This window comes from Pisolithus orientalis, assembly GCF_024613125.1.
Source record: "Pisolithus orientalis strain OTSU chromosome Unknown F5J12scaffold_14, whole genome shotgun sequence".
Classification (NCBI taxonomy): domain Eukaryota; kingdom Fungi; phylum Basidiomycota; class Agaricomycetes; order Boletales; family Pisolithaceae; genus Pisolithus; species Pisolithus orientalis.
Window position 1 is genome coordinate 576,524 of NW_026260795.1, and position 13,615 is coordinate 590,138.

General features: G+C 50.1%; 5 protein-coding genes across 5 annotated transcripts; 3 read left to right on the forward strand and 2 right to left on the reverse strand.

Moving 5' to 3' along the window:
- Positions 1-8: 8 nt before the first annotated feature.
- Positions 9-3,131, reverse strand: F5J12DRAFT_927494 (acyltransferase ChoActase/COT/CPT; the record flags this gene model as incomplete). The annotated part of the gene is made up of 8 exons (XM_051749411.1): positions 2,501-3,131; positions 2,419-2,450; positions 2,069-2,370; positions 1,299-2,022; positions 1,004-1,251; positions 591-937; positions 353-390; positions 9-287 (listed from the first exon to the last, which is right to left on the reverse strand). Coding segments are annotated over exons 1-8 (2,487 nt in total), but the record flags the coding sequence as incomplete, so codon positions are not given.
- Positions 3,132-3,384: 253 nt separating this feature from the next.
- Positions 3,385-6,118, forward strand: F5J12DRAFT_720913 (P-loop containing nucleoside triphosphate hydrolase protein; the record flags this gene model as incomplete). Its single annotated transcript, XM_051741269.1, has 7 exons — positions 3,385-4,038; positions 4,091-4,255; positions 4,311-4,897; positions 4,946-5,229; positions 5,415-5,563; positions 5,611-5,782; positions 5,832-6,118. 7 exons carry the CDS (start codon positions 3,385-3,387, stop codon positions 6,116-6,118), a joined length of 2,298 nt encoding a protein of 765 aa, XP_051600000.1.
- A 1,162-nt stretch (positions 6,119-7,280) lies between these two features.
- Positions 7,281-8,131, reverse strand: F5J12DRAFT_831983 (uncharacterized protein). The gene is made up of 2 exons (XM_051745763.1): positions 7,747-8,131; positions 7,281-7,692 (listed from the first exon to the last, which is right to left on the reverse strand). The coding sequence occupies exons 1-2, from the start codon at positions 8,026-8,028 to the stop codon at positions 7,549-7,551; spliced, it is 426 nt and encodes a 141-aa protein (XP_051600001.1). The 5' UTR covers positions 8,029-8,131; the 3' UTR covers positions 7,281-7,548.
- A 1,782-nt stretch (positions 8,132-9,913) lies between these two features.
- On the forward strand, positions 9,914-11,874 carry F5J12DRAFT_102127 (uncharacterized protein). The gene is made up of 4 exons (XM_051737965.1): positions 9,914-10,713; positions 10,784-10,948; positions 11,005-11,588; positions 11,637-11,874. The coding sequence occupies exons 1-4, from the start codon at positions 10,060-10,062 to the stop codon at positions 11,665-11,667; spliced, it is 1,434 nt and encodes a 477-aa protein (XP_051600002.1). The 5' UTR covers positions 9,914-10,059; the 3' UTR covers positions 11,668-11,874.
- Positions 11,527-12,792, forward strand: F5J12DRAFT_102151 (AAA domain-containing protein). The gene is made up of 6 exons (XM_051737966.1): positions 11,527-11,588; positions 11,637-11,920; positions 11,967-12,059; positions 12,106-12,254; positions 12,303-12,474; positions 12,525-12,792. The coding sequence occupies exons 2-6, from the start codon at positions 11,809-11,811 to the stop codon at positions 12,725-12,727; spliced, it is 729 nt and encodes a 242-aa protein (XP_051600003.1). The 5' UTR covers positions 11,527-11,588; positions 11,637-11,808; the 3' UTR covers positions 12,728-12,792.
- Positions 12,793-13,615: the final 823 nt, after the last annotated feature.

Sequence of the window (13,615 nt, forward strand, 5' to 3'; positions counted from 1 at the left end):
TATCTATAGCCTTGCATGGGGCCTGGTCTGTACATGTTCCATGGTAGCTTGTACACAATGACTACCAGTGGCAGCAACATTCTGTGATGGTTTTCTAACAGGTATACCATCACCAGAACAGTCAGCATGATTACCCCTCTTATCCCCTTCTCCACATTTGCTCATACAGATACCCCACATATCTGTTAGAGCATCATGGAGGTGGCCCATAAACATGTGTGTAGAGGTGCTTGAACAGGAATGCTTAGAGTCAATGCAGAATTTGATAGAGGAGGGTCCAATGAGGTCTGTTACACCAGATGTCCACCATCATGAGAAACACAAGTTGCATTGGACAGAATGAAACACGTACAGTTGACACCATACCCATCTGGGAATGGAGCACCAAACCTAGTATACAGAGAAAAATGGACAGTAAGTGACACTGGAGTGGCACATTTCAAATATATGTCCCCCGGCTAGGGGAATCTCAATGCTGTATACAGGGAGAGATGACCCCACAGTATGCCAGCACCACTCCTCGATGCCATTGGCATCATCAAGCAAGAGCCAATACTTCGCAGAATATAGAAAGCACGAAATACACCTACCCAGTCCCACGGAAATACCAGCCCTCACTCAACCCACTGGTGCTTAGCCGCCATGTCTGACTTTCCCTGAAAACAGGATCTTCAAACAACGCAACAGGCTGTTCAGGTCCCCATATGGTTTTCTGGCTGTTGCACGCCCGTGATGTTTCACTGCTTCCGGAAAATGGCATATGTTCAGTTGTCTCTCTACGTCCGTCGAGCCAGTTCCATTCGGTTCCCAAGACGGTCCGTAAACCTAGAAGGTGCCGGTCGATGCCACGGCCTGCGATAGCTGCGCGGGTGAGTAAAGCATGTGCATGAAGCGCAGAGATTAAAAGAACACGGAGTGACGAGGGCCACGCCGGTGGCTGGGAGAGGAACATTGAATATCAGAGGTCGACCGCCGAATATGAGTAAACAGCAGCGCAACTCACTACCTCGTCGATATCCCTTCTTTCTACACTCTTTTTTACTGGGTATCCTCTCCAAGTCTGATCCTTCCCGGGCCCACACGCTAACACAAATGCGAAGCTCTCACGTGTGAGGCTTCGAATGGTCTCTGTGCGGCCATGGTGAAAAGACCGCGTGAGGGCAGTCTCATACACGGGAGTTGTGCGTCCGTGAACCCGATAGTAAGCTAGTTGCATTGCAAGCTGAACGAAAGCATCCGGAGGGTAACCAGCTGCGTGAACATTAATCTAACATCATACAAAGCGCACCAGGACTCACACACTCGCTGGATCTCATCTCCACCAAACGTTGTAAAGTACAGCACGTCATGGTCTGAGTCTGCGACAAGCACTTCTGCACGACACGTCGCATCTGCAATTGCTGTCTCGATGTGTGAAGATGCAACAAAGTCAAGTCTTTCCCAAAATGCACAACTAGCAAAGTCAACCTCTTTGTGCCCGCGCACTCGCAACTCGGCCGTTTCCTTGCTAGCAAGCGGTGTGGCCGCCATGCCTCCGGACAGGGTCACACCACTAGCCTTCGCTACAGCCCACTCACAAACGACACTGGGAACCAATGCATCCACGGCTGCGTGTTCACCACAGGCACCGGCGCGTGTCGTACGCTCCACAATGAGCTGGAGAGGTTTGTCAAGAAAACGGTTTTGCAATGCAGGAGGGGCACGCGTGCGTTGTTGGTGTTGGCGGAGGTCGTACGGCACCGGATTGGGGGAGACAGGTCCATGCGGGATTGAGGGTACTACTCTGTCCGTCTGCGTGGCCTGGAAGGGAAGCTGGGTCGCTTGCACAGTCGAATTTCCTGTACCGGGACGCGGAACGGCCCTGTCAGTTGGAAAAGTTAACGGAAACGACTGTGAATCATTCTCTTCAAGTGGCACAGATGGCGCCGACCAGTGATCGAGTGAGAGGACAAAGAGGGATTCCTGGATTGCATCTAAAGAGCGAACGTTGCGCGAAGACAGGGAGCGGAGATGAACGTAGTTCTGTCTAACATCAGCTGGATTTCTTCTCCCCGAGACTGAGTCTTACCTCGGCCCACGTATTCCTTTCGTCAGAGCTCAAGACTCCTACTCTGACTGCTGTCTCTCCCTGTTCTCTCCTCTTGAGTACGTCCTCCACTATTTTCCTGATCCCCCATTCAATGTCGTCTACCCCCAGAGGTGCACCAGTCTTCAGGTCGGCGACCTGCAATGCGTAGAAGAAGTCGTGTGCCATAATGACGATGGCAGATGCCCAGTGAGAAGAGGCGGTGACGCTAAGATAATCGCAGTTACGCTGAGGAACACGACAAATATTGAAGATGGCCGAGGTACAGTGTCGTAGCCAAATGCCTGACATTTGCGTGAATTGAATGCAGATGAGAATATCAGAACACATACCTACACGCGTGGTATCCGGGTATAATTCCTGCCTGTTTCCATTCAGCACGTACTCGGTGTTGCGATACCATGTCGCACGTACGATTCCATTCTATGTTTGAAATCGAGGATGCCTCGCACTAAGCAAGCCGCCCTCCTGATCTGCCATGGAGTGAATCCCTGCCCTTGGTCCCTTATGACCTCCTCTGGTACTTCAGCGTCGTTTACAAAAGTCAACCACCAATTAGAATTTATGAGGAGCGGCGCTCTCCACTCCAGATACGTTTTTTTTAACCAGAAGTTATCATCTAGCCAATTGTGGGGTGAGACATCGTCGAGAGCACGCAGGCGCGCCTGTGCAACCTTGCCTGGTCCACTGAGGAAGGACTGGACAAGTTTCTGGCGTTCTTCAAAGGCTGCAGCAAATGGCGCGCCCCCATCCAATTCGTCCTGGAGCAGCACTGGTTGGATGGAGTCAAGATATTTTGCCATGGTCTTGTGCAGGTGGGGCAGCGGAAGACGCGGCAATTTCTGTGCCGACATGGCTGACAATGACCTACTCGACTGGGAGAGCGGTGCCCGACGCGTCGAAGCTTGAACCATCCGGTGTATCCCTGTCATTGCAATATTTTGATTGGCCCTCACCAACTCCTTGGCCGGCCGTGGAGGAAAGCAGGGACATGATCACGTGACTCATGTCCTGTAGTTGGTACTGTGCTCTCGGTTCTCATTGATACAAGACGGGGCAGAAGTTCAGAAATGCCCCGAGGATGTTATCCCACTGAGAAGTTCATGGCGTCCGTGGGATTTCGCTGATGCATTCGTAGCTTCTTCCGCCGTTGTTTCACCGTGAACGTTCCTGTTTTGGCCAGCCATGACTCACCCACATTGAAGACTGCCGTGATCTGTAACGCCCAGCTGCGCGATCAGGTACTTGAAATCCGTTCGCCACGTTGCTCGGTCGCTCCAGGAGTCACTTCTCACCCCATGTCTCACAGGTTATTTTTCATCACACCTAACTTGTTCCCAGTCTGCCCTTCCCTCGTCTGTGGGACGACAACGGAAGGTGCTCTTGATGCAAGGCTCCTTCGGCGGTTCCTGGACACAGTGACGACCGAAGGTGCCATCGGCATCTCAGCCTCATATCGCGAGGATTCTCGACTCAGTGCCATTGCATTTTCCTCCCTATCGGCAGCTCTCGTGGTACACGTTACCCTCAGCAGTGATCTGCCTCGAAGGAGTAGCCGTGGAGAGCGAGCTAGAATTACGCAAGCGAGGAACCTCCTCCGAGAGCAAATTCTATGCAATGCGGACTACGGGAAGTACGCATTTAGAATGGATCGTATTGCAATCGCATTGTATTTGGACATGGGGTTGCGCATTGAGCACGCTGTAGATATGTTGTCAGCGTCGCACAGTGACAGGCAGTCCCTTCAGGCGCTTATCGATGTAATGGATGGCGGATCGACTTTGCACAGGTCGAACGTGAAGGCATTATTTTTCAGTGACAAGTTCGGCACTGTATCGGATTCAGACCTTGTCCAGCAAGCATGGGCAGCGTGTCAGGCGTCCGCTTTTTCCGACATGGCTACACGCTTCCGCGAGCTGAGAAGAATCAGAACCAATGTGATACCAGAAGAAGTATGTTTCCTGGCCAAAATCAAAGTATTCACTCATAGTCTCTCTGGCACAGCATATGGCCGCTCTTGCCAAGATCTATCGTGATGGAGAGCGTTCAGATTTCTTAAAGCCACAGACTGTTAAGAACGACGTTATGCCAGGTATCACAGCGGCGATGGATAATCTTACGTTGACTTGTGGTCGCTACTCCACTCGTATCAGAAGCTCAACTCAGCAGGTATGTTAATAACGGATATATCGGAGTCGGGTGTGTATGAACACACTCTGCATAGTTCCTCCAGATAGAAACACGGAACGGAGTTCGAGTGTCGGGTCGTGCTATCCGCGTCGAAGGACGCCAGGCGCAAATTTCCCTTTCCGGTTCCCTTCGGGGCGATGAGATAAAGTCCGTCACGACAGTCGGCAAGGCCGACCTCACGTCTGCAGAAGCTTGTCGTGCAAGCGTTATCCTTGCTATCTTGAAGGGAGAGACTACCCTGTTGTCACAGTCATTCTTCAAGGTCATATGGCTTCCCAAGCATCCTCCTTCGTGGCCAGCTATCGATTTTACCAAGCCGCGAATACTGATTTGTTGCCCCAATCTCGATGTCAATACCTCTCAGGAAAGAGCCATCGAGAAAATTTTGTCTGCCTCAGATGAGGACCGAGTCGTTTTGATTCAGGGACCTCCAGGAACCGGCAAGACGACGGTCATTACTGCCGCAGTTACCAGCATCATTTCCTGCCCCGCTGCTCATAGTCGGACCATTTGGATAGCTGCGCAATCGAACGTCGCTGTGAAGAACGTCGCCGAGAAGTTTGACAAGATAGGATTCCATGACTTTAAGCTTCTGGTGTCGTTGGAATTCCACTTTGACTGGTGCGTTCCTTCATGACTCAACGATTTTGCGTTAATCAGGTGTTACAGGCACGAACACCTCTATGAGAAGCTTGCACCATGCGTCATTCGCTCTGACTCGTTCAGGAATGGCAGAGTCGGCGCATCGAGGCAACTGTGCGGCGCTAGGGTTATTCTGTGTACACTAAGCATGTTGTCGAATGACCACATCGCGCCCTATGTCCAAGTGAATCCAGTGGATATTCTGATTTTTGATGAGGGCAGTCAGATAGAAGTCGGGAATTACGTTCCCGTTCTCTACCGCTTTGGAGGTACCCTATCCAAGATTGCTTTCATTAGGGACTGTAAACAACGTAAGTTGGAACGATGCGCTTCGTTCACTTGTTGGACTCCATGCAGTGCCGCCTTACGGTCAAGAGGAGATCTCAACACTGCAAAGCATCTTCGAGGTCAAACATCTTAGCAAAAAAGCGCTCTTATTGGATACGCAATGTGCGCCAACATGCTCCAACTCAACCATGTCGACTGATGTCCTCAGACCGTATGCCAGGTGTCATCGGCGACTTCATATCGCAGAAAGTCTACAATGGGAAATTGAGGACTTGTCATGCAAACGCTGTTAAGTCACCTTGTCGTTTTATCGATGTTGAAAGAGGACAGGAAAAACAATCGGGAAAGAGTTGGATCGTTTGTGGCTTTCTTCATTCCAACGATATGGGCTAACATCAGGGCAGAATCCTTCCGAGGCACTCGTTGTAGCGCAGATTGCCCGTGTATACGAGGCTAAGGGGCTCGACTTTCGTATCATCACACCGTACGACGCCCAGCGCTCTCTCATTGAACGTGAGCTACAGGCGGCGAACATATGCTATAAGGACAAAGTATTTAATGTAGATTCATTTCAAGGTTTGCTGATTCATATGAAATCCACCCTTCGAAGCTCATAAAATGCCAGGCAATGAAGCGGAACATATAATTATCTCCGTCGTTAGGTCAAACAAGCTTGGATTTCTGGCTAACCAACGACGAACCAACGTCATGCTTACCCGTTGTAGCAAGACCATGGTCATATGCACGAGTCGAGCATTCATCCAGGGTAAAGGGGCATCAACGCTTATCGGACACCTTGCCGCCGCTGTCGGACCACGAGCATGGATAACTGGAGAAGTGCTACTCATGTTCTTGGGACTGCGCCCCACGCCGTTCAATACTGTTGGCTCGTCCGAAGCCTCCGCATCTTAGACTGTCATACGTATGGACTACATAGTGGGAAATACCTACCTAAGGGCCGCATTGGCCCCCCATTTGAACTTCGAGACCGCACTAATATGCGTATTACAGAGCGGTGATAATCTCCAGGCATTGGAGTCAGCCCAAGGTGTCTCAGGGGCCATATCTCGAGATTGAAGAATCAGAATCGCAGTATGTGAAACTTCTACGTAAAAATGAAATATTTGCCCCGCTCCAAAGTGGGACCCATAAGAGGCGTCGCCGATGTGTATCGAAGTCGTCGACCATGATCGAAGCTTGCCTTGTTTTTGAGTCCAAAGGATATCTGCACCGTTGCTGGGATCTTCTGGCCTCCACGACGCTCCATGTGACAGCTAGAGGATAGTGAACTTGTTTTTTCTGATCTAAGTGCATTGAGGAAGTATCCTATGTAGCACTATACACAACTACTTGACCTAATCGGCGTCGGGCCCGCACCCTGCCTTCTCTCCGAGCGTATGGGTGCCCCACCGGCCCGGGCTGTAAGGCCCTCGGGCCAGTGATCCGCCTCGCGTTTCAGTCACCTTGTTCCGGTGCGCCTGATTGACGTTTACTGACAGATAGCGAACCTGCTTGCGGAGAGCGCCAACCCGATAATGGCAATGCGATTGCTCATCTCGTTGGAACACCCAATGCAGGAACGACGAATGGGTATCGTCGGAGCATTGCACGGCCCCGCGTGGTTCAACCAGTGTGTCCGATCTTACGGGGCTCGTTTCGTCCGTAGTGGCAAATAAACACACTACCACAACAGAACTGGTCCGTAAGCAGTGTGATACCATACCGATCGAGTACCGTCCGCTCGTATAATGAGAACTCCTTGCAAGAAGCAGTCGTACTTGAGTTGTACCTTTCGTTTGTGGGGATCATCAAACATCAGTACCTTCAATCGGGAGGAACACCCGTACAATAGCCACGTGGGAAGGGGTAATGTACCAAGAGGTACGGGAAACCTTTGAACACGGACAATAATATCTGATGGTCCTGAGACCGCCGTACTCGCTGGCTGACATCATACAATCAAATTCAGAGTCAAACATACATGCAAGGTGTTCGACGGAGCGTTACATTCCATTCTATCATCTCTCCTTGAGGAAGCAACTACCTCATTCTACATCAACCTTAGCTTCAGGGACTGTCGCGGTGCTGAATTTATTCCCCAACACACTAAGTTCCTCCTCCACTTGCGTGAAGTTAACAGGCCCCGGTCCTAGCTCTACCTTTCCAGAGCCGGAAGTTCCGTCCGCGGGTACAACCGACCAAGGGAATGAGACAATAAGAGTCCTGGGCTGGAGGATCTGGTTAACTGCGGTGACCCGCCGTGCATCGAAGAAAGGATCGAAGACGGGATTGACTCTGGGCGAGAAAAGCGTCCCCGACACGCTGCATGGTGATTGGGATCGTTATCGAGTGACATAAAATGCAGTTTGCATCGCAACGTACCTCAGGTTAATGGAAGAGACAACTTTATACCTCGCAGGTGCGCCAAGCACAAAGATACGTTTGGAGGTGCCCGTAGTTGTGTAGAGCATGCCAACGAAGCCTCCCTATGGTATATGTTGTTTAGTCATGGTACTGAGAGGTCCCAGGGTCCAACCTACCAATCGATCTTCAGAAGGGGCTGGGTTGACTGCTGTCTCTCCCTCAATCTGCACATCGGTAGTTCCCAAGGGTCCAGCCTCACTCATAGCGAGTAACAGCTCCTTGTACTCGTTGCGGGTGAGACTTTTTCCGTTGAGGACGACTTCGAGGTTTTGGGCGAAAGTAGAGTCAAAAATCTTGTTGAACCTGTCCGCGGTCTTGCTTCGCAGAAGAGAACTAAGGCGTGAAGATGCCCAGAGAGGAAGAGGGGGGAGATGGTAAGGGGCACGTTCTGAGGCCATTGCTGTTGTTTAATGATCAGTGTTTGTGGGTGGGGAGTCTGAGTACCAGGTCATTCGTGCTTTATATCTTGGACGAGCCTACGATTTTAACGCTCTGGACTTTGAAGATAACCGGTGCGCCGATAGCATGTGACCATGAACCCGCCAGTCCCAACTCCCATGAGTCCGGTCCATCATGCCCTGACCAGCGACCCAGGTATGAGTGTCAAAAAACTGTACCAGTGCTCACGTTCTCCTGTGATGGTTCACAGAACTGGGGGAGATTAGAGGCTCGATATGGAACAAACGAGTAAACCGCTTCATACCAATGATCGCCGCCCATACAAGATCAGAAAGCATGTACTTCCATAACTCCATCAACATCCAGTGCAAGATGACTGTGAGCGATGCAGAAGCTTAATGAATTACATAAATGGCTTCACTTACCAGATCCAGCGCGATGCCTGGTCCACAGCTCACAATATGGAATCCCATAAACGTACATGATTATAATTAGGACTATTGCCGCATCCGCTGGGCTATGCATGCTTCAGTGCCTGAGAAGTGATAAAACGGTGAGCGTACATTCGTCCTGTCAGATTTTGACGGAGTACATATCTTGGGTACAACCGCTGTAGATAAACTTAGAAGGGGACGCGTACACATGGTAGCAACCGGGTGTGTCAGTTACCGTCCCGGCATGCACCTCTATCTCAAACAAAGCGCATTCTGTCAATGAGTGCAAAATTCAAACACGTCTACAGAATGCAAGGGTCACAGAGACAGTAACGTGAGATGGGATCATCGTCCAATAACGTCCGGAAAGATGTACTCGGAGGAGGAAAAACCCCACTGCCGATAAGCGCTCATATCTAACTGAGGTTTCTTATTTCCTAATTTAGTGATACGTCATTGCGTATTACTGCATAGTTAGTTGCAGTTCTCATTAGTTACTCACCTTCTGACAGTAGTCGCCAGCCTCTCAATTTAGAGCCCCCTTTCATCGCTTTGGTGTCGAAAACACCCGTTGGACACGACGTTGATTCTAGAACACAGGTGCTGCGCATTCCGGGTTTATGGATTACCCTGAATCCACTTCCCACCAGTATGCGAAGTAAGGTGATCCTGTCAATCTGAAGCTAGCCAAGTCTCTGCCCACGGCAGCGGGTGAAGCTTTAGAAGATGAAGCAAAAGGTTGAACCGTCTTTCAGAATCAGCTGAAGGACCTGTGAAAATCCCGGCATGAATTGCTGCAATTCCATCCGAAGTTTCAACCTGAGTGTGGGATCTAATTGAACCGCCAGCAATGTCGGGGTTATCCATCACAATTTGTACATTTCCAAAACCTCCAAGCAAACGAGTAGTTCCAAATATAGCTACCTCAATCATCCACCTCAGGAGGGGCGTAGATCATTTGAACATGACGGACACAACGCATACTGTGAGAAGGTCGCACCTGAAAAAGGAGCGGAGCACGCCACGCACGGCCACAGAACTGTCGTTGAAATGCGACCACCAAAGACGCCAAAGTGTGCGAAGGCACGAAAAAGCGGCATTGAGACGTTCGGTTCGATCAAGGTGGGGAGCAAAGGAGGACAATGCTTGCACGATTGTGTGGAGGAACCCGTTGAAGTTGACCGGATGTAGGAGAAGTTGGGAAAAGCGGGGGCAAAACAACTAGTCCTCGAGCCATACTTGCGCGACCCATCAGTGATGTGTGGCTCGCGTACAGTGGACACAGTGCCGGCTCGAAACGCGTCACCGTCGAACGCGTCCGAGGCTTGCCGTCCAACTCGACGTTCAGCGTCTGCCTCGCATGTCAAGTTTCTCCTCCGAGCGTTGTATCATTCTACCGAAAGTTACACGCTGTCCGCGAGGCTTTCAAGTGCGTTTGTAGTGCCTGCAACCGGCTAGCTATCGTTTACCTGCATTACAGTACACACCTCCATTTTCAATAATTACGAGCATCATATAATTCATGACCCCTTCGCCACGCCATAGGGTTTCTGTTTCTCGCTTCCTTCGAATCGAGTTCCACTCTTGTCTCTGTCAATGTTTCCCACATTACCAGCCGTCACACCCAAGTTATTCCGAAACCGCTGTTTCCCAGTTGCCTTCGACGCTTTGTCAGAGGATTTCATAGATGCCAGGGACCTTTGGTCATTCCTCGATACAGTGACATCCAGGGGTGTCATTGGCGTTTCCGCCTCGTATAGAGACAACTGCCAACTCAGTGCCATCGCATTCTCTTCATTGTCTAGGGCTTTGGTGGTACACTTCACTAGCGGCGGTCTGCCCCAAGGCGGTAATCCCGGGAAACGAAGTAGAATTATGGAAGGAAGGGACCTCCTCGAGGAACACATTCTCTGCAACACGGAATACCAGAAGTATGCATTCAACATGGATCGTATTGCTATCGCCTTGTACTTGGACCTGATGCTGCGCATTGATCGTGCAGTAGATATGCTCTCGGTGTCCTTGGGTGACAGGCGATCCCTGGAGGCCCTTCTGGATGCAATGGGTGGCCAGCCGACTTTGCATCAGTTAAACGTGAATGAATTGTTTTTCACTAATGATTTCCGCTCCGTATCAGATTCAGGCCTTGTCCAGCAAGCCTGGGCAGCTTGTCAGGCGGCGATCCTCCCTCACATGGCTGAGCGCTTTCACACGGTGGGAAGAATCAGAACGAATACAATACCAGATGAGGTTTGTGCCGGTGGATTGCGAATCTCAGAATCAGTTTGTTTGCCATTCGCTCACATCGCCTCTGACACAGCATATGACGGTGCTTGCCAAGATCTCCCGTGATGGAGACCTTCTGAATTCCTTGAAGCCGTTTATCATGAAGAACGATGTTATGCCAGGCATCACAATGAACACGGATAATCTCACGTTGACTTGTAGTCGTTATCTAACTCGTATCAGAAATTCAACGCGGCAGGTGTGTTTATAACGATGCACAGGAGTCAGGTGCACATGAACATGCGTTCTACATAGCTCCTCCAGATAGAAACACCCAAGGGTGCTCAACTGTCGGGTCGTGCTATCCGCGTCGAAGGACGGCATGCCCTTATCGAAATTTCGGGACACCTTGAGGGCAATGCGATAAGGTCTGTGATGACGTTCGGCAAGGCAAACCTCACGTCTGCAGATGCTTGCCGCGAAAAGGTTATCCTCGCGATCTTGAAAGGGTCCACGCTTTTGTCACATCCGCTTGTTAAGGCCATATGGTTTCCCAACCAGCCAATCTGCTGGATGCCATCCAGCCACCTGAAGCCCAAAATACCGATTTCTTATGCAAACCTTAAAGTCGATCCCTCTCAGGGAAGAGCCATCGAGAAAATCTTGTCTGCCTCAGATATGGATCGAGTGGTCTTGATTCAGGGACCCCCAGGAACCGGCAAGACGACAGTCATTACTGCCGCAGTCACCAGCATTATTTCGTTCCCCGCTGCCAGTAGTCGGGCCATTTGGATAGCTGCACAATCGAATGTCGCTGTGAAGAACATTGCTGAGAAGTTTGCCAAAATAGGCTTCTATGACTTCGCATTGCTAGTGTCAAAGGAATTTCACTTTGACTGGTGCGTCTTCACATGTCTAGGAAATCTTCTGCTTAGTAAATGCCGTAGGCATGAACATCTTTACGAGAAGCTTGAGTAATGCCTTATTCGCTCTGGAACATTCAGTCGCGAAGGCGTTGGCGCGTCCAGGCAACTTTGCGGGGCCAGAGTCATCCTGTGCACACTAGGGATATTATCAAATAACCATATCGAACCCTTCCGTCGTGTCAATCCAGTGGACATGCTAATCTTCGACGAAGGGAGTCAGATAGAAGTCGGAAGTTACCTTGCAGTTTTCGACCGTTTTAAGTTCACCCTCTCGAAGATCGTCTTCATCGGAGACAACAAGCAGTGTAAGTCATAACCGTGGCTCTTTGTTCATTTTTTAAATCCTGGAAGTGCCACCTTATGGGCAAAGGGAGATCCCGACACTACATAGCATTTGCGAAGTCAACCACCTGCACAAAAAAGCAATATTCTTGGATACGCAATGTGGGTCAACTCCTCCTGGCTTACATATGTTCGCTGACCTCTTCAGATCGCATACCTCGCGTGCTCGGCGACTTCATTTCACAGAGAGTCTATAACGGGAAATTGAAGACCTGTCATGCAAACTCCGTCAGTCTCCCATGCCGCTTCGTCGACGTTGAAAGAGGACATGAAGAACGATCAGGAAAGAGTTGGATCGTGCGTTACTTCTTCGACTCTAATGACTGTGCCTTGATATCGAGGCAGAATTCGTCAGAGGCGCAAGTTGTAGTGCAGATCGCCGCTGCATACCAAGCCAAGGCACTTGACTTTCGTATCATCACACCGTACGATGCCCAACGCTCTCTTATTGAACGTGAGCTGCAGGTGGCGAACGTACGTCATGAAGACAAAGTATTCAACATAGATTCATTTCAAGGTTTGCTCCCTCATCCTGGTTCTGCCCTTCCAAGCTCAACCTAACGACAGGCAACGAGGCGGAACACATCATTATCTCTCTGGTCAGGTCACACAGGCTTGGCTTCCTGGTTCATGAGGGACGAGCCAATGTCATGCTTACTCGTTGCAAAAAGACCATGATTATATGCACGAGCCGAGCATTCATTTGGGGTCTAGGGGCATCAACACTTGTCGGACAACTTGCAGAGGTTCTGGTCCCCAAGCGTGGGTAAATGGCGAGATTGTTGTCTAATATACTTGGCACCGCATGGTTCGCTCGTTCAGAATTTGTGTTCGCTAGGTTCTGGCGTGGGCTACATATTGCATTCTTGACGAGGAATCATTATTCGGAGGCCGCACTGGCCATCTTTTTATTGTCAAGATCACACTGGAATGCTTCGCGCATCGATAATCTCCAAGCATGCTGAGATCTCAAGGGCAAAGCCTCGACATTGTACAAAGGATTAGACAAAGGAACGCCTGTGTGTGAGGTCCGACCGCATCGCCACCGATATATATCGCTACCAAGGCTTTTCCAGACCTAAACTTGATAGTATCCAGCAACATACATATATGTATACCTAACTAACACCGAGCGGGTGTCGAAGACAGAGAGAAATGAGCCAGTTAATGATATATTGTGACCAGGCAGTATCCGGCAGCGCCGGAGGCAAGAAGGTGGGATCCGAGGTAGGAGGGATGTTGGAATACACAGAGGGGGGCGGAGTGACGCTGTGGGGAAGAAACTCACGTGGAGATACGAACCCCTGGCCAGCCAAGCCGGAAATCCGCACAATCATATGAAGTGTGTTACTTAATGCCCCCAGGCACTGAGAAAAATAATATCTGACGGTGCTGAGCTGAGTACTCATGTGGATGTAACTTCAGATGACACAGATACATACACAGGAAGGTCAGCATGTGGTCATGTGTTCTGTTCTACCATCTTCTGCATGACCATCTACATATTGGCAGGTGCAAATACTTCATTCCTTGTCAATGTCAGCCTCAGGGACTGATGCAGTGCTGAGTTTATTCCCCAAAACACTGAGTTCCTCCAGACCCTTCAGTCAACCTTAGTCCTGAAACTGGGACACCTGAAGTGTACATTTGCCCTGAAA

Bases quoted from the DNA above. Each gene is read 5' to 3' on its own strand.
- F5J12DRAFT_831983 (XM_051745763.1), bottom strand. From the start codon at position 8,028: ATGGCCTCAGAACGTGCCCCTTACCATCTCCCCCCTCTTCCTCTCTGG. The intron at 7,693-7,746 runs GTAGGTTGGACC...CATATACCATAG, and splicing joins CCCCTTCTGAAGATCGATTG to GGAGGCTTCGTTGGCATGCT.
- F5J12DRAFT_102127 (XM_051737965.1), top strand. From the start codon at position 10,060: ATGTTTCCCACATTACCAGCCGTCACACCCAAGTTATTCCGAAACCGC. The intron at 10,714-10,783 runs GTTTGTGCCGGT...CCTCTGACACAG, and splicing joins CGAATACAATACCAGATGAG to CATATGACGGTGCTTGCCAA. The intron at 10,949-11,004 runs GTGTGTTTATAA...CGTTCTACATAG, and splicing joins TCAGAAATTCAACGCGGCAG to CTCCTCCAGATAGAAACACC.
- F5J12DRAFT_102151 (XM_051737966.1), top strand. From the start codon at position 11,809: ATGCTAATCTTCGACGAAGGGAGTCAGATAGAAGTCGGAAGTTACCTT. The intron at 12,060-12,105 runs GTGGGTCAACTC...TGACCTCTTCAG, and splicing joins AATATTCTTGGATACGCAAT to ATCGCATACCTCGCGTGCTC. The intron at 12,475-12,524 runs GTTTGCTCCCTC...ACCTAACGACAG, and splicing joins CAACATAGATTCATTTCAAG to GCAACGAGGCGGAACACATC.